The sequence below is a fragment of the Myiozetetes cayanensis genome, unplaced genomic scaffold (assembly GCF_022539395.1).
Source record: "Myiozetetes cayanensis isolate MyiCay16 unplaced genomic scaffold, myiCay2020 scf31, whole genome shotgun sequence".
Lineage (NCBI taxonomy): Eukaryota > Metazoa > Chordata > Aves > Passeriformes > Tyrannidae > Myiozetetes > Myiozetetes cayanensis.
In genome coordinates, this window is record NW_026087533.1 from 5,074,187 (window position 1) to 5,099,208 (window position 25,022).

General features: G+C 58.6%; 2 protein-coding genes across 12 annotated transcripts; one reads left to right on the forward strand and one right to left on the reverse strand.

Moving 5' to 3' along the window:
- Positions 1–406: 406 nt before the first annotated feature.
- LOC126645806 (uncharacterized) lies at positions 407–7,951 on the reverse strand. 8 transcript variants are annotated; one of them, XM_050326611.1, is made up of 6 exons: positions 7,396–7,627; positions 7,003–7,112; positions 6,189–6,306; positions 4,312–5,256; positions 3,367–3,485; positions 407–1,963 (listed from the first exon to the last, which is right to left on the reverse strand). In XM_050326611.1, the coding sequence occupies exons 4-6, from the start codon at positions 4,631–4,633 to the stop codon at positions 1,460–1,462; spliced, it is 945 nt and encodes a 314-aa protein (XP_050182568.1). In that variant the 5' UTR covers positions 4,634–5,256; positions 6,189–6,306; positions 7,003–7,112; positions 7,396–7,627; the 3' UTR covers positions 407–1,459. The 8 variants fall into 8 exon arrangements, with proteins under 8 accessions (XP_050182568.1, XP_050182573.1, XP_050182566.1 ...); XM_050326616.1 differs by lacking the exons at positions 4,312–5,256; positions 7,396–7,627 and adding an exon at positions 7,739–7,951 and having other exon boundaries at positions 407–2,510; positions 3,367–3,482; XM_050326609.1 differs by lacking the exon at positions 7,396–7,627 and adding an exon at positions 7,739–7,949 and having other exon boundaries at positions 4,312–6,306.
- On the forward strand, positions 4,065–24,879 carry RIMS3 (regulating synaptic membrane exocytosis 3). Of its 4 annotated transcripts, none has more exons than XM_050326601.1 (7): positions 4,065–4,369; positions 14,164–14,540; positions 15,600–15,741; positions 15,851–15,963; positions 16,284–16,385; positions 16,487–16,626; positions 17,006–24,879. In XM_050326601.1, the coding sequence occupies exons 2-7, from the start codon at positions 14,213–14,215 to the stop codon at positions 17,216–17,218; spliced, it is 1,038 nt and encodes a 345-aa protein (XP_050182558.1). In that variant the 5' UTR covers positions 4,065–4,369; positions 14,164–14,212; the 3' UTR covers positions 17,219–24,879. The 4 variants fall into 4 exon arrangements, with proteins under 4 accessions (XP_050182558.1, XP_050182562.1, XP_050182559.1 ...); XM_050326605.1 differs by lacking the exon at positions 4,065–4,369 and adding an exon at positions 5,470–5,489; XM_050326602.1 differs by lacking the exon at positions 4,065–4,369 and adding an exon at positions 10,662–11,157.
- Positions 24,880–25,022: the final 143 nt, after the last annotated feature.

The window sequence follows — 25,022 nt, forward strand, 5'->3', positions numbered from 1 at the left end:
AATCCATGAAGAGAGTGATGAGCATCTTCCAGGCCAGAATTTGGCATATTCTGGGGAGTTTTAAAGGGTTTTTTGTAAATGGTATAATAATAAAAATAATAATAATGTTTGACATAACAATCATTTGGATTTGTGTTTCAATAGTAATAATAATCGATTAAATAGGTAGTAACTGGATTGACCCAGTGAATCCCATTGTATGGTGTAACTATACATGCACACAAAAGGAAAATAACTCGTGTCACTGCACAAATCTGGTGCACCACGGAGTTCTGGCTGTTCACGTCCTTGGGGGGGAAATGTTACTGAAATAAATAGATAAAGTAATTAGAGATCCTTTCCCTCTCCTTGAGCAGAGAGTCAAGGCAGCTGCTCTTCAGAAAAAAAAAAAAACCTAACAGACCCAAAAAGCCAAAGAGGGCTTTATTCCCACACTGCTGCATTAGCCATGGTAGTCCCAGGAACCACTGGAATCATCCACACCTCTAACAGATGAGTTGCTTTAATTAAAAGAGCAGGAAAATAGCAGTTTCCTAGTAGGGTTTTTTTGCCATTTCCATAGTTTTTTTGCCTCGCTGTACAGTCATGTAACAACAGCTCTGCTTGACCAGGATGGCACTGGCAATGAGGCTCCTCAGCCCTGCCCTCCCTGAGCCTTTTGGGCTCACCCAGGGACACTTCCAGCCCTGCTGTCACAGCCCTGAGAGCTGTCCAAGTTCAACCTGGCTGAGCTGTCCGAGGGCTCGGATCCATCAGCACAGGATGACTTTCTCCTGCCACCCTGGAGCCGGTTCAAGCAAAAGTCTGTGCTCTGCTCCAGCCAGCTCTCCCATTCCCAGGGATGGCTTTGCTGGCTCCAGGACATGGCACACTGAGGGGTGACTCATCCTGCTTCGGGATTTTTCCCATGAAAAAAAAAAAAAAAATCACTTCTCCTTGGAAGCGACTCCACCTTTGCCTCCTTACTGTCTTTCCCGTGCCCAAATTTGCACCTAGAAAGGTTTCTTTTTTTTTTTATGTGATTTTTAAATCAAGTTTTTCATGATGTAAAATCATCATGTGTCGCTTTTAAACATCGTTTGAGATGGGAAAGGACAGTCAGGGGCTGCACTCCCAGTTCACCCTTCCCAAAACCGCTGGGGCACTTTTCTGGCACGGTGGTTCGCTGTGCTAGAGGATGAAATCCCTCCTGCATCCCGCAGTCCCTGCATCCCACGGGCACAGGGGAGGTGGGATCTGTGGCTTCTGCCCCGTGATTTTTGCCCGGCTGCAGGAGATGGCACCGAGCGGAGCGCGGCCACCCCGGGGGCTCCGAGCTGGCACCGCGGGGGGAAATGCCTTGCAGCGAATTCCTGCCGTTTTATTGGGAGCCTTGCAACTCAGGGCACTTGCAAGGCAGCCAAGAGAAATAAAAGTCAAAGAATCATGGAGTGCTTTGGGTTGGAAGGGACATTAAGGATCACCCAGTCCCACCCTCTGCCATGGGCACACCTTCCACCAGCCCAGGTTGCTCCAAGCCCTGTCCAACCTGGTCTCGGACACTTCCAGGGATGGGGCAGCCACAGCTTCTCTGGGAAATCCATTCCAGCCCCTCACCACCCTCATGGCTGCTACAGTTTGGGTTTTTTTTTAATTCCCTAATTTCTGAGCCACCCTCCCACTGCAGCGTCGAGGGCGACGATCCCCAGCACCTCCCTTCAAAATGCCTCGTTTGTAAATCAATTAACCAGCCCTGCTGCTGACAGTGCTGCCAGGCCCAGCTGCCAAACCACCCAGCTGTTCCTCCTGCCAGGATCCAGCCCCACTCCAGGGATTTCTGGACAATCCTCCTCCCGCTGGATCCCTCTGTGCCTGTGACGCTCCGTTTCCTCCCCACCTGCTCCCTGGGCAGCAATGGATCCATTGTCTGGAGCTGCTCAGCTTCCCCAGAAGGATCCCAGCGAACACAGAGCTCCCTGTCAGCCTGCCCAGAGCATGGAGGAGCCAAGGAAAACAAGAAAGAGGGGAAAAAAAAAAAAAAAGGAAAGGAGAAAGTGCTTTTCCACTTGGCTTTATCGGCGCTTGCATAAATCTGGTGGTGGCTCGTTGAGTTTGCGCTTCCCCAGCACCTGCCACCTGCTCAGCTGATCCCTCCCACGCTCCCCGAGGAGCTGTGCTGCTCCAACTGCACCCCAGGGCCGGATTTGGGAGGGCTGGATTTGTTTGACACTGAGGAAAATCGTCTCTCAGAGCAGCAGGGACTGGCCTGGCCCTTCCCAGCTCAGCCCCCGCCATCCCCCGGGACTCCCGTTCCAGCAGGGCTCTGGACTCATCCCAAACAAGCTGTTGCTCTGGGGCAATAATCCACAAGCAAAGGAAAAACTGGATTTAAATTGTTTATGGATATGGACACCCTGCCTGGTAGATTTTGGGGAAAAGTAGGCTCTTTAAGGCCAGATTTTGGGGCCCATTTTTTCCCTGACCCTTTGTGCCACATCCCACCTGGTGCCTCTCCGAGTTGGGGACCATCCCTGTGATAAATTTAAGGATATTTAATAAGAGTGTTTATCTGCCTGGACACAGATTTTTGAAGCCCCTGTAGAAACCTCATCTCTGCTTTGAAATGAAACCCCAGAAAGATAATTTGACTCGGGAGAGAGGACGGTTTGGGAGTTTCCAGAGGGCTCCTTGGGAAACCAAAAGGCCTGAGGGAGGACAGGGATGATCCAGTGCCAGCCCTGGGGCTGTGGGTCACCTTTTGCACTCGGGTAGTTTGAGGTTTGAACCCAGAGCAGAGATGCTTTTACCTTTCCTGATCAGAGCCAGGACAGCTCCAGGACCTCCTGGGCAACCTCAGAGTCCCCTGGGAAGCTCCAGGATGCCCCAGAGCAGCTCCAAGACCATCCAGACAGCCCCAGGACCCCCGAAATTCCTACCTCTTCCCTGTGTTTCTGCTGCCCGTTCCACCCACCTCTCTCCAGGCCAAGCAGGATCCGCAGCACATGTGGAAATGCCCATCCTGCCCCAGGGAGAGGCAGCACGTGGCACCCCTGGAGGCTGCAGGTCACCCTGGCAGGGACACCGTGGTTTGGCTCAGCTTACAAAGCCTCTCCCGGGCTCCCCGCTCTCCCACATCCAGCTCATCCCCATCCACGTGCTGCCCGGAGCCCCTGCAGTGCCGTGAAGCCGAGCCCTGGGAATCCTCTTACGGGGCTTTTACCGCCATAATCGCATTAAACCACCCCCTTTGGGCCGGCACGGACCCAAAAGGTAAAGGAGAAGGTGCTGAGGAGCCGGCAAAGAGGCCGGAGAGCTGAGCTCCTTAAGGGATTTAGAGACATGAGAGGTGGGAGAGCTCTGATGGGATCCCAGCACACAAGGCCAAACCTGGGGGGGTCCTGCCCGAGGCACTTCCCGAGGGATCAGTGCCAGAACCTCCTCAGATCTGCAGGAACAAACCACCGAGTCCCATCCCGGCGTGAGGCTGGTGATCCCGGAGCAACCTGCTAGGGGAAGCAGAAAACCAAAGTCAGGCAAAAAACTTCCAAAGGAATTATTTCATCATTGCCATGAAACTTCCTGTTTTATCGTGGAAATGTGGCAGTTGGGGAAAAAAAATGCGAGGAGACTCTTTTCAGTGGCTGAGGCGCGTGTTTTCACTATCTCTTCCCCCCAAACAATGCGTTCCCAGGGCTGACACTTTCTCCGCAACGCTGGAAGTTTGCTTTGATGGAACAGGCTCCCCTACGGAGAGATTTTCGGCTGGTTTTCCTGAGTATTCCTCACAAAGGCTCCTCTGGACAACCTCTCTCCTCCCTGAGTTTGTTTATATGCTTTGAACCCTGTTAGGAAACCATCTCCCTACTTCAGCGCTGTTTTATCCAAGTTTCCATATTTAGTTCTTTCAGCTATTCCTGTTCCTCACCAGCTTTCCCGTGCACAACCCGCCACATCCCAGTTTTTCCCTGTCCTTCCCCTCCAGCAGCTGCCACAGGGGGGGAATTTTTTCCCCCCGTGCTCCCCGCACCGATGGTTTGAGCACCCCGCTCACCCTGGGCACACGATCCCAAAGCAGTCCCCACACCCTGACCCTGAACTCAGCGAGGGCCGAGTGGTTTCCCGCGGCCCCAGGTGTGGGGTGGTGGTCCTGGGACCCCTGGCATGGTGGGGATGGGGAGCCTTCCCACCGGGAAACCCAAGGCTGGCAGTGTTTGAGGGAGGGACAGAGTTAAAAGGCGGTGAAGGAGGGTTTTCCTCCCGGCACGTGGCTCCATGTCAGCCGCGGTGCGCAGCCGGCAGAGGCAACGCAGGGAAAGCACTGGAGGAATTTACCAGGAGTAGAGGAGACGCTGCTCGGAGGGAAATTGGTGTTTGCATCCAGGGAGCCAAGGTGAGTCCAAGGGCAGCGCTGGGAATCGCTGCCTCCCCCTGCTCCAGACCCCTCCTTCGCAGGGAACCGGGGCACCGGCAGTGCCCCCTCGGTCCTGTCCCCCTGGGAGGGCCACGCTCGTGCTCCGGCATTCCCAAAGGATTTGTGCATTCCCAAAGGAGCTCTGTGGACACCCAGCTCAGCAGGATGGGCTGGCAGCGCTGCAGGTCTGCCCTGAGCCCTCTGGGGACACTGAAGGCTGGCTGAGGGGTCTGGGGTCTGCATGGGGACACTCGGGGTCAAGGGGACAGCAGGAGGGGCTGGCCAGCAGCTCTCCAGGTCCAGCTACGAGAGAAGGGTAGGTGGCAGCTCTGGAGTCCAACTGGTGGGTGTAGGGTCCAGCTGGAGGTCTTTGGGATCCGTTTGATGGGTGTAGGGTCCAGTTGGAGGCTCTTGGGGTTTGGTTAATGGGTGCAGGGTCCATCTGGAGGCTCGTGGGGTTTGTTTGATGGGTGCAGGTTCTGACTGATGGGTGCAGGTTCCACCTGCTGGCTCTTGGGGTTCCCTTGATGGGTGTAGGATCCAGCTGGTGGCTCTTGAGCTCTGGATAATGGGTCTAGAGTCCAGCTAATGGGTGTAGGGTCCAGCTGGAGGCTCTTGGGGTCCAACTGATGTGTGTGGGATCCAATTAAAGGGTGTAGAGTCCGAGTGATGTGTGTAGGGTCCAGTTAAGGGTCTAGAGTCCAGTTAATGGGTCTAGGGTCCAGTTGATGTGTGTAGGGTCCAGCTGGAGGCTCTTGGGGCCCAAATCACGGATGCAGAGTCCAGTTTATGGCTGTAGGTCCATCTGGATGCTCCGGGGTCCAGCTGGCAGGTGCAGGATGCTCCCATCCGCCCTCAGGCTCCACCTGATGGATGCAGGGTCCCGCCACCGCCTTTGGGGGTCCGGCCGGCAACTCTCCCCGCGCATCCTTTGGGGGGTCACCGGGCAGCCCCGGCCCGACCCCTCGGTGGGTACCGGCCCCTCTCCGCGCCGCCCGGGCCGTCGGGGCCGGGCCCGGGGCTCCCCCGCCCGCCGCTCCCAGCAGCCCGCCGGGGCCGAGGGGAGGAGCGGGCACGGGCGGCGGCGGCGGCGGCAGCGGTGAGTGAGTGCCCGCGGGGTGCGGTGCTCCGGGCACCGCGGCAGCCCCGGGCACCGCGGCCACACCTGCCCCGCAGCATCCCCCGCCCGCGGCCGGGAAGCGGGAGCGGTGGGGTTGGTTATTTGGTTTTTTGGGAAGGGCTGGGCGTGGGGGGGTGGGATGCCGGTCGCGGATGCGGTGCCGGGGGTAGCAGCGGGATGGGCGCTCCGGGAGAGGGGAGGAGGTGGGAAGAGGGATCCTGACCGCCCTGGGGAGAAACGCGGTGCTTCCCGCCTCGCAGCCCGCGGCTGCCGCCGAGGCACCCCTGAAACATTGCCCGGGCGCTGAGCGGGGATGCGAACACCCCAAAACCAGCGCTGCGCCGAAAGCAGGGGGGAGAGGGGTGGGTGCTGCGGCCGCGCTCCCCTCCGTCCCAACCCAAAGAGCTCCGGTGAACCGGAGCCCTCCCCGGTGCGGGGCGGGCGGGCAGCGCTTCCCGGCCGGCGGCTCGGCAACGGGAGCGCTTTCCCGTGCCATCCATCATCCCCGCTGAAAGCCCGTTGACGTCAAGCCCGTCCCGTGCCCGCCGGTCCCCACGGCCGGGAGAACGGGGAGAGGGACCCGGAAAGCCGGGAGGGGGTGTGGGGGGGGTTCCTGCCGAGGGTCTGCCCCCGGGCACCGTCCTCGCCCCGAGCGGCTCGTGTGCGGCCAGGACTCACCTCGTCCCGGGCTTCCCGGCGTCTCCAGCCTGGGCTTCGGGGATTGGTTCGCCTCTCGCTCCATCCCGGCAGTCCGTTCCGCTCTCCGTGGTGTTTGGGGCAGGTGCCCTGGTCGGTTCTGTAGGGAAATGTGTGAAGGAGCTGGTGAGGGAGAGGGAAACAGTGCCTGGGGATGGGCAGAGACCCCTGCGCTGCTCCCTCTTGCTGTGACCGGGGTGACAGGGAGTGGGGAGAAGCCCGAGGGCAGTGTGGGCATCACTCATCCCCTGGCACCCCAACAGGCACAGGCCTGGCACCATCGTGTCCCCACCGTGTCCCCCTTCTGCTCTGCGCCTCAAAACGGTCCCCAGGGCCACCGTGTGGGAGCTCGTGGTGGTCCCCACGGGAGGTGATGGCTGTGGTGGGCTCTGTGCTGGTCAGTGCCCACTCCTGGGAGGCTGGGAAATACAGCAAGGCTCCCAAGGCTGAATCCCGTCCCTTGGTGCCCAGGGAACATCCCATGGGCTGTGCTGCTCCTTTCAATAGTGTGCTGAGAGTGGGAGGCTGTGGATCCCCCCCGAGCCAGGGGTGCATGGCTGGGCTTGGCTTGCAGGCCAAAGCCAGGCTTTGCTGCCAGGCACAGCAGCCCCAGGGTCCTCCCTCTGCCAAGGGGTGTGGGACCACCTGCCCAGCCCAGCCCAGCCCCTTCCCCCGTGGCTGAGTGGCTGCTCTGCCCCTTCACCTCCAGCCCCACTTTGGTGTGTGCCCGTTTCTCTCTGCACCAACACCTCCCCAGAGCCACTCCTGCTGTGCTCACACTTCTCTCCCCGTGTACCTTCTCCCACATCCTTTTGTGAGGGCAGACTCCTGCCACCTCCCACGGCCCAGCACTCCGAGTTCCTGCTTCTTCGTCCCCGTTCCAGCCCCGTCCTCGCAGCGCAGCCTCTGTGGGACAGGGACAGAGGATGAGATTGGGGCATCTTGGTCTCACCCTTGCTTGGCCCCTTTCACCCCAATTCAGGGGGAAAATCCCCTCTAGCCTCCACCTCACACACACCCCCCCCAGTCCACCCCCCCTGAGCTCTGTGGGCTCTCGCTGCAGCACAGCCCTCCGGGAAGCATCACATGGATACAAGATGCAGTTTAAGGTGATGAAAATCCCTAATTTCCCTGCTTATTAAAACCCAAGCCGTGCGGCACCAGCTCCTTGCATCCCCTGTCAACGCACTTAAAATGTTTTGTCACAGCTTCTCAAAGAGCAGGAAAACAGCCTTGTTAAGGAATTATTGTGAAGTGATTTGGCTCCAATTGACAGCCCTGCTGACACTCCGTGTTCGCTGCCTCGGGGGCTCCTTTCCTGCCCCAGGATGCTGTGTTGGGTGGTGGGGGGAGCCTCTCCAGGCTCCTCATCCTTCCTGCAGAAAAGGGGACTCCTGGAGCTGGAGGTCTCAGCCTGAAAATGGGGAATTGCCCTGGCTTTGGTTGTTGGAGCAACGCAAGAGCTTTTGGCCTTGTCTTTGGTCGCATCGTGCATCACCCTCCTCCCCAGCCATGGCAGCAGGGAGCAGCACCTCGCTGGGATCAGCTGCTCCGTGGTCCTGCAGGGAATCAGGTGCTGGTGGCACCCCAGGGTCCTGCCCCAGCTCCTCGTGCCGGGTCGGCTGCAGAGGTGGCGGAGCGAGGGGTGTTTGCCGCAGGCTCCCGCTGCCTCCTGGCATCGCTCCGGCTCTCCGAACTCTTCCTGTGGCAAGCAACTTTTCTGCTGATCCCTGAAGAAGCTTTGGAATAATAGTGCAGTCTTAGCATTTAAAAAAGAGCAACTTTTTCTGCAAACAAACCTGCACCCCCCACCCTCCTCCCCGGCTCCTGCTGGGCTCCGGAGCGAGCTGGGACCTGCGGGCTGGATGCGGCTGGGCCGGGCAAATCAGATCCAGGCAGGCAGGGTTTGGGCTGTTGGCACGTCCTGCTGATGGACATGGAATTGGGGGTGCCATGGAGGGTGTGGGTGGGTTTGGTCACCCGTCCTGGAGCTGCTGGTTTGGCCCTGGGGACATGCTGGGCATCGCCTGCAGTGAGCGGGCACGAGCAGCCAGGGGTGGAATCTGGTCAGTCCCTGAGGGGACTCCAGAGCTCTTGGCCCCTGTGGGATATGAAGCTCCTGGAAGGCAAAGGGATAATTGCCAGTGCAGAACAGGGAGGGAAGGGGGGACTGCTGGGTGCTGGCCACTGGTGGGGGGGGGGAAAGGAAATCAGATGTTGTGTATGAGGAGCGCTGGTAGGAGCAGCAGAAAGCCAGGGCTGATAGCAGTCCTTCCCCTGGAGGAAGCAGCTCCATGAAATATTGATGGGATTCACACACAGCAGACGAGCTGTGTGAGCTGCATTGCAGAGCTGGGAGCCGTGCAGCCGGAAAGGCAGCGGCAGCTGGGTAACGGGAAAAGCTCCTTCCCACATCCCCTCCTTCCCACATCCCCTCCTTCCCACATCCCCTCCTTCCCACATCCCCTCCCTGCCAGAGCAGACCGGTCCCGGTGCCCTCAGTGCCCGAGCACCAGGCGAGGGGGGGGTTGGGATCTGAGCAAGGTGATCCCATTCCCGGCCCGTCTCCGGGGGCCACCGAAGACCCTGGGCTGGTTTCTTGCGTCCCTGTTGCCTCCCCATGGAGTTGTCCCAGATTTTGGGGGCCACGTGGCTGCTGGTGGTGGCCACGCGCCGGCTCGTGCGTGTCCCTGCCCCGTCCCAAGCGTGGCCACCGCCAGCACCAGGGCACAGCCAGAGCAGGGGCTCCGAGCTCAGCCTTGGGCTCCCGGTCCATGGTGGGATCAGTCCGGATCACCAGGGATGCCCCCATGCTCAGGGCAGTGCCACCAGCACCCCTGGCTCTCCCGGCCGGCTGGGCCCAGCAGGACCCTGCTGTCCCCCATCCCTGGCCCTGCCGGGTGGCTTTTGCTCCTCTGATTCCTTCCCGTTGCCTGGGAAACGATGGGATGCGGCAGGGATCTGATTTGCCCGGGCAGCAGACGTCACACAGGGACAGGGGGGAAAAGGACAGCGCGGTGTCAGAGCTCCTGCTGCCTCAGGAGGGGGCTCTGCCCCAAATCCGGCCACCAGGCAGGCTCAGACGTGCATGGCCCTGGATTCCTCACCTGTCCCACCCCCCAGTGAAAGGTGGCCATGAGGTGGCTGTGGGAAGATTCCATTTCCTGCCTGTCCCACTGGAAAATGCTTGGTTCCCCATCCTGGTGCCCCTGGATGGATCCCATCTTCCAGGAGCGTCACTTCTGCTGGAGCTGTGGCAGCCAGCCGTGTTCCCAGTCCATCCCTGTGCAGGAGCAGCTCGGAGGAGAGCACCTGGAGCAGGCCCAGCTGCTCCCAAGCTGCAGGAATACCATCCCACCGCTTATCCCAGAAGAGATGTGGTGCATTGCCTGGCAGAGCTGGTCTGCCTGGAACCACCTCTCCACCCACACCACGACCTCCAGCACTTCCCATCCCGATGGAAAACCTGTGGCTGCTGCAGACAGACCTGCTCCCACCCAAGCACCTACCTTTTTGGGGAATCATCCAGACTGGAGGATGCTGTGGGATTTCCCCTATGGCCCTTCCTCCTCTTCTTCCTCCCAGGCACAGACTCACTAAACCTCACTCATCCAACAGCCAGGCCTTTTCCAGGAGCAGGACTCCTGTGGGACCCCTGAGCACAGCCCCAGCCAACCCTCTCCCCTCCATGCTCCACTTCTCCTACAGCTGGAGCACACTTGGACCCATCCTTTAATTCCCAGGTTTCTGTTTCCCATGGAGCTGGTGTTCCAGCCAGGATATAACTTTTATATCCTGCCTGAGCCAATAGATGCTTAATTCCAGTACCTGGAGTTACTTCCTAGTTCTCAGCTCACGTGCACCCAATTACACCCCTTGTTGGGCAATTAAATTTATATGAGCAACTGCCTATCAGAGCTGAAGCGATTAATTAGAATTAAGTGCTTTTAGGGGAAATAAGCCCTTGCCTTATTCCCAAATACAAGGAGGAGCGTGTCCATGTGAGCTGTGCTGCTGTGGCCTGCCCTGGTGTGTTGTGCCTGCTCAGGACTGGCAGGGCCTCAAAGTGGCAGCTCTAGCAAGATTTTTTTTTTTTCCCCCCAAAAAAGGCTGATTTTAGGACCTACCTGCTCCAGACACCAGCAGTTTGCAGTGCTCTCCCTCCAGGCTCGAGGCAGCCCCAGCACAGGGGTCTGGGTGAAAGAAGAACCTGCTGCCCCACTGCCAGGGGTTTCCAACCCTGAATCTCCCTGGGAACACCTACCCCAAGGGAGGAGGAGACTGTCCCAAAATCCCTCTGCCGCCTTCCCTGGCAAGGCAGCATCCCAGCCACCCCCACCGTGCTCATTTATCACCTCCTCCTCCTCCTCTCCCCACCCACTGTCAGGAGCCCTTTCCCACCTGTGTGGGGGCACCTGCCGGGCTCCTCCCTCCTTCTCCAGGGTCTTTTCCAAAGCATCAGTTTCCCCCATCAACATCTTGCCCCTCGTTTCTGTTCCTGTGGAATATTTGGGGCCAGGGCTCCCTCAGAGCCCCAGGTTGTTCCTTTCCACACCTGGCACTGTTGGGTCACTGGGATCCATCCACTGCTGGGGTCACCTCTGAACCCCCCACCCTCCATCCCCACTTTTCCCACCGTCACCAGCAGCTCCACGACATCCGTCCTCAGGGATTCAGTGGGATCATCAGACACCCAAACCCTGGCACGGGGATGCCCCCCAGCCCTGCCAGGGCACATCCCACCCCGCTGGACCACTGTGGCCCTGCTCGGGGCTGGCAGGAGAACTGGGTCAGCCGTGTAACCATGGAGATGCCGAGGGAGATGCTGAAGCAGCGCCAGCACAGCCCCGGCTCTCCAGAACCCTGGAAAGATTCCCCAGCCCTGGCACCGGCCGCGTCCGGCCGGGATGGGGCTGGGAAGCTGAGCTGAGCCTCCTCCGGGCACAGGGCGGTAAGATGCCCCCATCTCCTCTTCTTTTTCTTTTTTTTTGGGGTGCCATGAGCGGGGAGGGCCGAGCCCCGCCGGGGTTCCTGCGCCGCAGCCGCGATCCAAACGCAACAGGGAGCCGGTTTTCCTGCCGGCTGTGCCCATCCCTGCCTTGTGCTGCGCGTCCGGGGGATGCCACAGCCATGACGCCTCTCCCGGGGGCTCGGCCGGTGCGCGGGGGCTCCGCGCATCCCGCAGCCATCCCAGCCGCGGGGGGAGCCGGGGCTGGCTCGCTGGAGAGAACTTCCCGGCGCTGGCGGTGGCGGTCGTTTCCCGCAAGGACGGTGCGTGGCGGGGGTAAGGACTGCTCCCACCCCCGGGGAGCTCGGGAATGTGTTCCCGCGGCAGGGGAGGAGGGGGCTCGGATGCGGCGTCGCGGTTGTTTGCTCGGAGAATCCCGGTGTTTTGTGATACAGGGAATAAATATGCGGACGGGAGCGGGGTGGTTGGGAGCTTAGTGTGTGAAGGGAAACCTGGTGCCATTCCCTGAATCCCTGCGCGTTTCTTGGGGAAAGGGAGCTGGAGCTGAGGCAGCAGCAGGGCTGCGTGTTCACCAGCAGGCTGAGGATGCTGTGGCCATGCTGAGGGTGCTGTGGTGGTACCAAGGATGCTGTGGCCATGCCAAGGATGCTGTGGCCATACCAAGGATGCTGTGGTCATGCTAAGGATGCTGTGGCCATGCCAAGGATGCTGTGGCCATGCTGAGGATGCTGTGGCAGGGCCAAGGATTCCGTGGCCGTGCCAAGGCCGGCTCAGCGGTGGGAGCCACAGGCTCCAGCACTCAGCCACGGTCCCCAGCCCAGCACCGAGCACCAGGCACCCCCTTTCCCCCCCACCCAGCACCTGCTCTGTGCAGAAGCAGACTGTGCAAAGAGATGAGGGGTAAAATCACGGGCAGGGTGAGGAAAATCCTTCCCCCGGGCCGGGGAGCGCACGCTCCGCTCCCCTCCCCTCGCAGCGGATTATCCTGTGTGTGTTGCATTGGAAATGATCCCATTAGCGCTGTGCTCTCCTGATCTAATTTGCTCCCACCAGAGCCTGGCGCTCTCCAGGGCGGTTGGAGCGGGAAACAGCAGCAGGAAGGGGCCTCCTGTGCCTCCCTGGCCCTGCAGAGGATGGGGTTTGCTCATGCCGGGGATTTCTGACCCCTGGAGGGGCCTGGGCTGGGCTGGGCCCTCTGCACAGGGACCTGTGTTTGTTTGGGCACTGCCAGGTTTGCCAGTGGGGACACTGAGGCCCCGGGAGGTGGTGTGGGCCTGATGGGAGGTGGTGCCTGGGGGCACCAGGCTGTGCCTGGGGGAGTGGTTGGGATTCATTCCCTGCGGCAGGTGCTGCCTGAGGGAAGGCTCGGTGGTGGCAGCGAGTTTGGAGCTGGAGCGTGCCTGGAGAGCGGCGGGTGGCGCTGGAAGGTGTTCATCCCAAATGTCCCAAAGGCAGCAGCTCAGCCCTGACTCCTCCTAGGACAGGAGCTGCTCTCTCCTGGCTCGGCTGCCATCGGCACATGGCTGTGCCAGGGCTGCTCCAGAGCTGGGGCTCACCCCACACTGACAGCTTTATCCAAAGGGATCCATCCCTCTGGAGCTGGGGCTGACCCCACACCAGCAGCTTTATCCGAGGGGCTCCTGTGCCAGTGTCAGTTCAGCAGCACAGACAGAGAACCCCACGTGCCCAGCAGGGGAGGCCGATGCTGTGCTGAACCCCAACCCTTGCCCAGTGCAGGGGGCCGTGCCAGGGTCCTGCTCCGTGATGAACCCCCTGGGCACAAGGAGTGTGGGGGGTGAGGGCCATGGGTCAGTGCCACGTGCTCGCCCAAGGGAGCCTGGGCAGGAAAACAGCCCAGCCAGGAGGGTGCTCTGGGAGCTCATTAATGGCATTAATGACTAATTGCCCACTTGCCCCCACGATTGATAAATTGAGGAGTTCAGCAGGGCTGGAGCTGCGCCCGCGGCTCCCGCAGGGTCTCACCCCAAGTGTGCCCCCTGTGAACCCTTCCTGCAATGGCAGAGGGCAGCAGAGCCCCCTGCCCGCCCCCCTGCCCAGCCCCAGCTCCCCTGCGCTCATGTCCATCTCTCTCTCTCCAAAGGGAAATATTTTCCCAGGCGCTGCCTCCATCCATTATCATAAAGTGGCTTCACTTGGCCTGCAGTTAATAATTCACCTTTCCTCGGAAGATGGATGCTCCACGCCGCTGGAGTTTAAATATTCATGGGGAAGGGAAGGCAGCAGGGCCGTGCAGGAGGGCTGGCACAGCCTCTGCCACCTGCAAATGCTCCGGTGCCCCCGGCACCTCCAGCCTCTGGCTGCTCCAGGGATTCCCATCCCGAGGTGGAGCAGGCTCAGCTGGGGCAGCACACAGGGATGCTGCAGCCGTGGTTTGGAGAGGGAGAGCTTGGCAGGGCGCAGTTTTGGGCGCTCTCAGGGGTGGGTGGGGCTGTACTCAAAGGTCCCCTCGTCCCAGTCCAGGCGGGTTGGTGACACTCTGAGCCTTCTGCTCGTCCAGGTCTCTTCTGGATGTTGGGAGTGCCCACCCCATGATCCAGCTGCATGGGGGTCCTGCACCGCTTCTTGTGCCAGCCCTTGTTCCATGGGTGGGAAAAATAGAATATCCTGAGCTGGAAGGGACCCCCAAGGACCATCCAGTCCAACCCTCGGCCCTGCACAGACACCCCAACAATCCCACCCTGTCCCTCAGAGCGTTGTCCAAACCCTCCTGGAGCTCTGGCAGCCTTGGGGCTGTGCCCACTGCCCTGGGGAGCCTGTTCAGTGCCCACCACCCTCTGGGGGAAGAACCTTTCCCTGAGATCCATCCCAACCCTCCCCCGGCTCAGTGGGCTGAACTCCGTGGGTTTGTGGGTGCCTCGGGGGCCCATCCACCCCCACGGGGCTGCTCTGGGTGCGACAGCAGCGACACAGCTGGTGCCACCACCCCGTGCTGCCACCCCTGACACATCCCCTGCCTTGCCCCCGCAGCTGATCCCACGGAGCGGGGCCGGGGCCGGCGGGCGCGCAGCGGCTGACCATGTTCAACGGGGATGCCAGCTCCGTCACCGGCTCCGTCACCGGCTCCATCTCCAGCTCCATCTCCAGCTCCATCTCCGGCTCCATCTCCAGCCCCATCGCCGGCCCCATCGCCGGCCCCATCGCCAGCTCCTCGGCGGCCAGGAATGTGGTGCGCAGCTCCAGCATCAGCGGGGAGATGTACAGCCTGGAGAAGAGCGCGCGGGGCAGCGCCGACTCCGTCACCGTCACCGCCAGCAAGAAGAGGCGCTCCAGCCTGGGCGCCAAGATGGTGGCGATCGTGGGGCTGTCCCAGTGGAGCAAGAGCACCCTGCAGCTCAACCAGACTGGTGAGCAGCTCGGCCCCCGGGCCCTGCTTTGTTTTCAGAGGGGTGCCCTGGCCTGAGTGCCCCCCTCCCTGGTTACACCCAGCCCTGGCTGTGGGCAGGGAGGGGAGCTCGGAGAAAGGACTTGTCAAACTCTGGGAAACATTGAAAAGCTTAAAATAGCCGTTTGAGGGGCGGGGGAAGCACAAAGCTCATTTTAGTGCAGGCTTTTCCTCTAGTTACTGCTTCTTTATCCTGCTGCTTGTTGGCATCCCATGATCTGGGAAATGCTCTGGGAGGAGGAGTTGATGCGGAGCCCTCCAGCCATCTGAAGTGGTTCTGGAGGGGTTTAATTACCCCCAAAAGCCAAGCAAAAAAAAGTGTGGGAGCCACGGAAGGGGGCATGGCAGGACGGGACCCTCCGGCTGCCGGTGCCCGGGGGGAGCTGCCAGGAGCAGGCAAACCCTTCCATGGGGACAGCCCGGAGCCAGCAGGACAAACCTGGCTCCTCCAGAGCGGTGCCAGCACACACATGGGCACACAGCAGGGGCCAGGGGCAATGCCAGGGGAGGCTGCTCGTGCCACCCTCCTCCTCCTGCCATCTGCCACCACCTGGGACACGGGCAGCGTGGAGAAAGGGGGACATCGATGTCAGGCCCTGGGGGTTCCTGTCCCCTCTGGCACAGGGACATGGGGATTTTGGAGGTCAAGGCGGTGGTCTGGGACAGTGCCAGCACTTGGGAGCTGAGCCTGGAAGGTCTCAGCAGAGGAAGGGGAGTGTCTGGGATGCAGGGGGGGACACGTTTGGGGCCCAGGGGGTACCTGGGGTGCAGGGGGGATTCTCAGCCACGCAAAGCCATGGTGATATTGGTGCTGAGGGCTGTGGGAGGTGGATTTGGGGTCACGGGCAGCCCGTGGCTCTCCAGCATGGCACGTGGGGCACCAGGGCATGTGGGGGTCCTGGGGGGCTTCATCCCTAGGGAAAGGCTCATGGCTCCTGGTGGGTGAGGTGCAGAAGGAAGGCAGGGAGCCACACGCAGGGAGGGGCGGGTGCCAGGGCTCACCTCCTGCCTCCCCTTCCAGAGGGGGGCCCCAAAAAGCTGCGCAGCACCATCCGGAGGAGCACCGAGACCGGCATCGCGGTGGAGATGAGGACCAGGGTGACCCGGCAGGGCAGCCGGGAATCCACCGACGGCAGCACCAACAGCAACAGCTCGGACGGCACGTAAGGCACCTGCGGGGGGCGAGGGGAGCGGGGCTGGGCACCCTCCTGGGGCGCCGGGGCTCGCTCGGCACCGGCAGCCGGATGATGCTCCATCGAAGTCCTTTTGCAGGTTCATCTTCCCCACGACCCGGTTTGGCGCCGAGAGCCAGTTCAGCGACTTCCTGGACGGGCTGGGGCCGGGGCAGCTGGTGGGGCGGCAGACGCTGGCAACCCCCCCGATGGGTGAGTGCCCGGGCAGGGGGGGGTGCCCACCGGAGCAGGGGCAGCGCCCGGGGATGCTCGGGCCGGAGGGACGGGGCTGCGGAAGGAAAGAGCCCGTGCGCTTCTCCGCGGGGCACCGGGAACCGGCTCCATCCCGGAGGATGCTCTGCCCTTCCCCGGCCGCTCCCGCTGCCGGCCCCGCGCTGGGAGGAGGGAGCGTGCCGGGCTCTGCCCTTTCCCGAGGCTTCCTCTTTCCCTCCGAGCATCCCGCTGGCCGAGGGGAACCGAAGCAACCGCCTCTTGTTCCGTTTCTCCCTCTTAAATCCCGCACGGGGATCCAGGAGATGTCCACGTGGGCATGACTGACCGGAACGGGCAGCTGGAGGTGGATGTGATCCAGGCACGGGGGCTTATCCCGAAGATGGGCTCCAAGTGCATCCCTGGTAGGTGGCTGGGGAGGAAGGGGTTGGGGGATGGACACCATGCAGGGATCATGCCAGGATCCTGCCCCATGTCACTGTTTCCCCTCCCTTTCCCTGGGCAGCCACCTACGTGAAGGTTTACCTGCTGGAGAACGGCGTCTGCCTGGCCAAGAAGAAGACCAAGGTGGTGAAGAAAAGCTGTGACCCGTCCTATCAGCAGCCTCTGCTCTTCGAGGAGAGTCCCCAGGGCAAAGTCCTGCAGGTGACCATTCCCTGGCACTCAGGGATAAGGAGGGATCACAGGATCATGGAATGGGTTGGGTTGGGAGGGACCTTAAAGCCCATCCAGTGCCACCCCCTGCCATGGGCAGGGACACCTTCCACTGGCCCAGGTTGCTCCTTGGGCATTCCCAGGGATGGGGCAGCCACAGCTTCTCTGGGAAACTGTGCCAGGGCCTGCCCACCCTCCCAGGGTGAGGGGAGCAAGGACAGGGCACAGAGCCCCAGTGCCCACCCTGCTGTCCCTCAGACCCCCCCTACCCCGATCCCAGCAGGTCCTCTCCATCCAGGCGTGCTGAGTTTGCCGTGTTTTTCCCGGAATTCCCTCCTGGCAGCTCCCTGACCCGTGTGTGTGCCCGCAGGTGATCGTGTGGGGCGATTACGGGCGCATGGACCACAAGTGCTTCATGGGGATGGCCCAGATCATCCTGGAGGAGCTGGATCTCTCCAGCACCGTGTCGGGCTGGTACAAACTCTTCCCCACGTCCTCGCTGGCCGACTCCAGCATCGGACCTCTGACCCGCCGCCTGTCCCAGTCCTCCCTGGAGAGCTCCACCAGCCCCTCCTGCCCGTAGGGGGGGCAGGTCAGTCAGTGGGAGAGGGGAGGGGGAAGGAGACGCCCTGACCTACCCAAACTGGGCATGGAGAGCTGTAAATATCCTTTTTAGTTCTTTTTTTTTTTTTTTTTTAAATTTTTAATTTTAAAATTCTCCTTCCCCGACCCGAAAACCTGCCCTGGACACGCCCCCTCCCCACGCTCGTGTCCTGGCACAGGGAGGGGATGTGGGAGAGGGAGTGAGGGCCGGGTGTGAGGCAGGGGGGGGAAGGAGGAGCAAAACAAAACCCCCCCACCCTGAGGGCTGCCAATGATCCCAGACTGTTCCCACACCTCGTCCCAGCACCTGGAAGGCCTCGAGGTGCCCAGTTCTCTCCTGGCCCCCGGCAAGAGCAGCTCGGTCTGGTTCAGCAGCAGCGTGACGACGAGGTTCCTTTCCTTCCATCCCCTTTCCTCGCCTCCAAGGAAAAAAGGAGCTTTCCAATGGAAAAAAAAAACAAACCAAACTCAGAAAAAAAAAAAAGAAATCCAACTCAGCACTACTTTTGTTTTCCAAGGAATGTAGCATCTTCTCTTATGTAGCTTGCCACGTGCTAACAACAACACTCACTGCAATATCCGAGAGACTCCGGATGGGCCGGGAACATCTGCCAGTCACGTCCCGTTTGTTCATTTCCCGAGCACTTTTGGTGGCCATTTTTCCTCCCTTTTTTTTTTTCCCTCCCAGTGTTTTGGTTTTTTTTTCCCGGCAGCATGTAGCCTGTGAGCAGTGCCATTGCCAAAGCAGGAGAGGGCAGGGGAAGGGGCACTCTCCTCACCTCATCCCGCTGGTCTTCTCCTCGTGTTCCACCGCGCTGACCGCGGGCTCGTCCGGCCAAAACGAGACCCGAAAGATGAACTCTGTGATGCCTCACGGGGGAATTCCAGTCGGGAGAAGGTGACCCAACGGAGCAGGAACACCAGGACGCCCCTTCCTCCCCTGAGGGCTGGCTGGAGGGCTGAGATGTCCTCCTTGGAGATGGGATGTCCTTCTTAAGGTCTGGATGCCTCCTCCTCCAGGCTGGGATGCTCTCCCTGAGGACTGGGATGCTCTCCTTGAGGTCTGGGATGCTCTCCTTGAGGTCTGGAATGCTCTCCTTGAGGTCCAGGAATGCCCACCTTGAAGTCAGGACGTCCTCCTTGAGGTCTGGGAATGCTCTCCTTGAGGTCCAGGAATACCCACCTTGAAGTTGGGACTCCCTCCTCGAGGTTTGGGAATGCCCACCTGCATGTTGGGATGCTTTCCTCGAGGTCTGGGATGTCGTCCTTGAGGTCTGGGATTCCCTTCTCGAGGTCTGGGATGTCCTGCTCAGGGGTAGGGATGCTCTCCCTGAGGTCTGGGATGTCCTCCTCGGGGTCAGGACGCCCTTCTCGAGAGCTGGAATGCCCTCCTTGAGGTCTGGGATGCTCTCCCCGAGGTCTGGGCTCCCCTCCTGGATACTTGAATTCCAAGCAAGGAGTGGAGGGTTTGCCCAGCCCTGTTCTCCAACTCTGGACTCGCTGCTTTGCTACAGGGGAACATCTCAACAGCAGCTTGTGCTGCTCTGGAATTCGGGTGCCGGAGAGGGGACGGCCGAGGGACTCTCTGGGTTGAGTTTCTCGTCAGGATGAGTGTTTTGGGGTTTTTGTTTGTATGTTTTGTTTGTTTTTTAAAGCAGCATTTCGGTTCCCTCCGAGGGACCCAGTTCTTGTAGCAAACCCGAGAATTACGGAAGCTTTTTTTGAAGGTGCCTAATGAAATTTGCTGAAAATACTCAGGGGAGACACCACTAGAAACTCTGGTTTCTTCGTAAAATGAACCTAATCCAATGACTGTCCTGAAGGATCAGTTCCCAAAAGAGAGGGGGAAAAAAAAAAAACAACAACAAACCCAACACACCAAAAGATGAGCAGTTTGGAGACTGGAAGAGGACAAGAGGTTAACGGGGAATTTTTGCCGACCGGCTGGCTCTGACCTTCAGTCTTCACCACAAACCAACCCACAGCACAGTTGGGATTTTTATACAATCATTTCTTGGCGAAACAGAGAATTCCACAATGCACAGAGCACAACAAACCCACCAGGGTTCTCCAGGAACGATGAACCCGCTCAGCCACAACGGAACAAACCCAAACCTGAGGGGAAAAGACTGTTGGGATGAAGCTGTTCCCTCCACAAACCCCAAACCTGGGGGTCCCCAAACCCAAACCTGAGGGTTCCCAAACCCCAAACCCAAACCCAGGGGTTCACAGACCCAAACCCTGGGGTCCACAGACCCACGTCTGGGGGTCAGCAGGACTCCACTGCGCGGTGGCTGCTTTGCCCAACAGCACCAAACTGAAAGGACATCGTGACAAGGACTTTCAGCTGCTGTCTTGACTTTGCCGACTCGAAATCACCGCAGACCTCTGAGGAAAGAGGAGGCCAGGTGCTGCTGCCCTGGGATGGGGAAAGGTTCATCCTTTCACCTCCCGAAGGACGGAATCCTCTGCCGGAGGAGCCCAGCGCTCGCCCCGATTGCTGGGCTCCTGCTGGATGGCAATGGAAGGAACACGGGATGCACTCGACCCCCAGTTGTTTGGGGAGGCAGACTCAGTGCCCTGACTCCTGAAACGGGCACAAACACTGGTTTGAACGGGATGCTCCTCGCAGAGCACGGAGCAGCTCCACGGGGTCGGCGGCGCCCAGACAAGGCCGAGCTTCCTGTGCCCGGCGCTGGATTTCTGACTGCACATCAGGGAAAGCATCCTAAGAGGAAAAGCTTTCTGCTCCTCCGAGCTGACACTACTTACTTTTGCTTTACCAGCTCTGTTTCGGTGGGAAGACGCCAAACCTGCCCGTGGTGGGGCCGCGGAGCAGCGGCGTGGGCAGAGCAGGCAGCTCTGCAGGGACGTTCTGCTCTTTCTCCTGTGGGCACAGCATCCCACCCTCTCCCTCCCTTGCCAGCTCTGCATTCCTCCAGCAGAGCTTCCCTGCTCCTCTCCCTGCCAGGAACATCACACGCCCATGCTCTGACAGAGAGCAGAGGCGGGTGAGGAGCAGCAGAACATCCCGACCACGCGCCTGAGGTCCAGCAGCAGCCTCGCTGCTTCTGCCCCAGTTACCAAAACCCCGCTGGAAAAACACAGAGGAAAGAACCATCCTCTGGAAGGAACAAGGAAAACCCAAAGACTTTGGCTTCTCTTTGGTCCCTGACACGCTGAGGATGTGCTGGGGGGGTGACTGAACAAACTGTGCCCCGGTTCTCCCTCCCTGCTGGGTTCCTGCTTGCTGCCTCAGGCACTGGTTCCTCCTGCTCCTTGACACCACTTCAAATGACCATCACTTCCTCAGCAGACTGACCAAAATCCAACAAGACCTTCCCTTCCAGTCCTCCCCAAGGAGCTGCCTCTGGGGAAGCACCTGGGTCAGGACCCACCTTGCACTGCTGTGGGAAAACTGAACTGGGGGAACTGTGCCACAGCTACACCAAACCATCAGCTCCTTCTCCCTCCTCAGCCCCTGAGCCCACGTGTCAGATGTTTTCCCTCCTCCAACAACGAGAACAACGAGGCCAGGACACCCCACTGCTTTCCACAGGACACACCAGAAATCCCAAACTCAGCCCTGTGCCAGCCACTGAGAAAATTAACTCTATCCCAGGACAAACCAGAAGCTTCTGCACTCCAGGGGTTTCTCTTTTGCTGAGGGAATATTTTATTGCCAAGGGCATTTTTTTTTTTTAATGTGCAATATGATTTGCAAAAAGTGGTTGCCTCGGTATTATTATGGGTTAGGTTATTTCCTCTACCTCCCATCATGGAAGGAAAGTCAAACCACTTGATTTGGCAGATATTTTTCCCTAGAAAGAATAATTAATATTAAAGGAAATCAGCTTTGCAGCCTGTTTTACACCCAGCCCCCAGCAGTGAGGAGCAGCACCCACCTGACACAGAGCTCTCCCAAGCACTGACAGTGCTGCTGGGGCTGGAATCAAACCCCCACCTGGAGTCACAAGGATGGGTTTCACCAAAATAGCGTTGAAATGGGACTTAAACATCCCCTAAATGCTAATAAAAGTCACACCATGCAGCAAAGCACAGAAAACACTCCTTGACTCCAGGCCTAAGTTATCCCTGTGTTTTCTACCGGCCTGGAATGGGCTGAATTTGCCAAAGTGGAGGGAAAATTTTCGAGGGCAGCAGGAGCTGGGCCCAGAAATCAGCTCCTGTGTCATCATGGCACGCTGAAAGCACAGGGAGAGGATGCTTCAATGTAGTTTTCCTGAAATCCAGTGAGATACAGAAACAATCCCCAGGAATCAGGAAACCGAACCTGCTGCCACAGAGCACCTGAGATGGTGGGAAGAATTCCCTCCACATCCAGCTTGTCCAGCTCTTGCAACCTTTTTTTTCTCCAGAAGCAGTTACAGATGCAGGTTTCAAAGCTAAGAGCAGGAATTCCTGGGGAGTGGGATCAGGATTCCCTTTGCTGACAGGGAATCTCTTCTGTGACACCACAGCTCAAACAGAGGTGAGACTTGGAAAGCGCAGCCTGGACTTGGTGTCTGGGGCAGGAGAAGCCACATTTCACACCCCTTGGCTGGTTCTCCTGGGCTCACAAACCCCCAGCACCAGCCAGAACAGCCTGAGGGTCCTCCCTGATCCGAAATGAGTTCCGAAATCGGCACCAGGGATGTTTTTTCCAGGCAGAAGGAATCCACCTTCTGTTTTCTTCCAGCTTGACGTGACACGCTCGGACAATCCGCAGCTGTCACCTTCCCAAAGGTGTGGGATTGGCCACTGGTTTGGAAAACAGCAGCACTGTCTGTCTCACTGGCTGAGTCCAAAGCCTGAATGTGGTTTGCATCATGGATGGCAGAAGATGGGAAGAGCTCTCCCCGCTTTCCTTCGGGATTTGGTGCCTGCGGATGGATCTGGAGAGTCGCCTGCAGGAACAGCAGGGGTTGCATCCAAAGGCATGAGGGCCCTTCCAGTGCTCCTCTAGCAAAGCTGCTTCAACTGGAAACCTGCCTTCTTCTCCACAGAATCCCAGGATGGGTTGGAAGGGACCTTGAAGGTCATCTCCTTCCACCCCCTGCCCTGGGCAGGGACACCTTCCACCAGCCCAGGTTGCTCCAAGCCCTGTCCAACCTGGCCTTGGACACTTTCCAGGGATGGGGCAGGATTTCTTTTTCACAGAGGAAACCCCCCCCAACTCTCAGCTGGTTGTTGGAGGTGCAAGGATGGTGTTTAGGAGCTAAAAAGAAGGGTGAAAAGCTGCAGGAAAAACTTGTTAGGGGAGAAGAAAAAACAAAAAGGCATCTGCAGCAGCATGGTTGGAATTTTGGGGTGAAGACAATCCTGCTCACCTGAACCCACCTGGGGGAGGATTTAGGGTTTAAAATAGACTCGGAAAGACTTGTCTTACTGTCTGAGGAGCTGCCACAGTGCTGGAGCCCGACCATCCACCTCAGGCACGGACACCAGGACGGGGCACAGACAGCAGGATGGGACACAGACAGCAGGATGGGACACAGACAGCAGGAATCCAGGAGGAACCAGCTGGTGGTCCCACAGCTGCCCCCCAGGCCAGGAGCTGCTGTGCCCCCCGTGCCCGCTGCAGCTCCGGTTGTTGCTATACCTCATTCTTTCATTTGTCCCCTTCCTTCCTTCCCCCTCTTTTTTTTTTTTGTTGTTCCAGACCCAGAGCTTGTGCACTCGACCACATTCAGGTTCTGTTTTGTTGTACCTGTGCAATGAAGAGCAGTCCCAGCCCCGGGCTGTGTATCTCCCACCTGCTCCCACCCTCTGCTCCCCCCGGCGCCCGTGCTGCGGGTCCTGGGCAAGGGCAGCTCGAGCCCAGGGGGTGATTTGAGGGTCAGGGAGGGTTTGGAGGGGCACCCTCCGTGCCCTCCTTTCATCTCTGCTGTCAAACAGCCCCCCTGAGCCCCCCCAGCACCCTCCCAGGGGCTCGGTGGCACAAACCAAGGCCAGCTCTGCTCCCAAATCCCTCCCTGAGCCTGGGGAGGAGGCAGGGAGGGAGGGAGGCAGGGAGGGGTGGAGCACCGATCCCGGTGCCTGGGAGGGTGGCTGTGTGTGTAAATACCCAGATCCCAGCGCTGGCTAAAAAAAAAAAAAAAATACAAAAGGGAATTTTGTCCTGAGCGTGAAGCAATTCCTGACGTGTGGAAGGAGCAGCTCCCCCTCCCCATCCCCACTGGCCAGGGCCCCTGGCAGCGGGTGCCTCGTGAATGTTTAGAGCACTTTGAAGTTGGTGGCCTTGTTTTTCTTAAAGGGCTTGATTTTTTTCGTGCAGTTTAAATGGAATTATCCCCCCTTCCCTTCCCCACCCCCCCATCGTGTCATCCCAATCCCCCACCTCCAATTCCACGCTACCAACAAGCACCTGGATTGTGTAAGACACGATCCAGGACTCAAGAATCTGTCATTAATCCCCAAAGTTTATACCTCAAATAGAAAAAAACAACCCATGGCTTAAGAGCAGCTCTGGGGGGGAGGAAGCAGCAGCTCCAAGTTGGAAGTTTATCCCTGAATTTGGTTCTTGACAGCACCAGGGAAATCAAACCTGCACAAGCACATGGAGAAAAGCACCAAGGGGTTTTTAGGAGCACCCAAAGTGAACCCTGCCAAAAAAATTCCGAATTTATGTTCCCCATTGAGGGGTTTTGTCTGCAATTAACAAACCTGTAAATGCAGCCTATGCCTTCAAACCGTCTCAACCCCCCTAAAAAAGCCTGAGGGGGCATAAAAGGGTCCAAAATTGGAGGTAGGATGAGGGATGAGCTCATTAAAGGCAAGGAGATGCACCCAGAGCTCAGCCTGTCATTCCTAATCCCAGCCCTTCCCCCAGGAGGTGCAGCTGAAAGGAGTTCCTGTGACAGGGGTGCAGCTCAGAGTGACACAAGGACACACAATCCTTCACATTTTCCAGCCTGAAATCCTCCCCCCCCCCCAGAAAAAAAAAAAAAATTGTATTAAGAAGGTTCAGCTGATCCGAGAGAGCCCCACGAGGCTGGGAAGTGCCAGAAGCCAATTAGCCACGGGGTTAATTGCTGCTGCATGGAAAGGTGCCAGGTATGTCCCCACCACACCCCAGGGAACAGGAGAGAGGCAGGAGAACTCCCAGGACTGGCACACTCACCTTGGATACCTTTGGATTTCGGGAGCCAGGATGGAACCAGTGACACCCCCCTGTCCTGTTCCGTGAGAAACTTGGGTTTGATGACAGATTCCTTCTATTTGACAACTCCACCCTTAAAAAAAAAAAAGAATCACCCAGAGAGGGGAACTGGAGGGTCCTTTGAGCCCCAGTTCCACGTCCAAGACAAGGGGATGGGCTTGTGATGGATCCTTGAGAGCGGGAATAGATTTCAAACAAGCAAATGGCAATTTTCTACCCGTGTTCTGTACTGTTTTCTATGTGTGTGGTCTTTCTTAATGTCAAACTCTTGTATTTTTGTGGTTTCTATATATGCAGCAGGACTGATGGCTGTGAGGGTGCACGCTGTTTTGTAAAATATTCCTAGCCAGTTTTCCCCAAAAAAAGAAAAAAAGAAAAAGAGGGGAAAACCTGAATTATTCACATTTTCATTGGCTTGTACCTGCATGTACAGTATTGGGGCAGCAAGTGAAGATGATTAAAGCCAGCTTGAAAACTTTCTTCTGTGCTTTGAGTTGAGCTTTTCAAAACAGTCACCCAACAGATACACTGGGGAGGGAAAAGAAAAAACTCCTTTTTTTTTTTTTTTTTTTCTGGAAAAAGCAGGTTTTGACTCAAGGAAAGAAATACCATAATTAATATG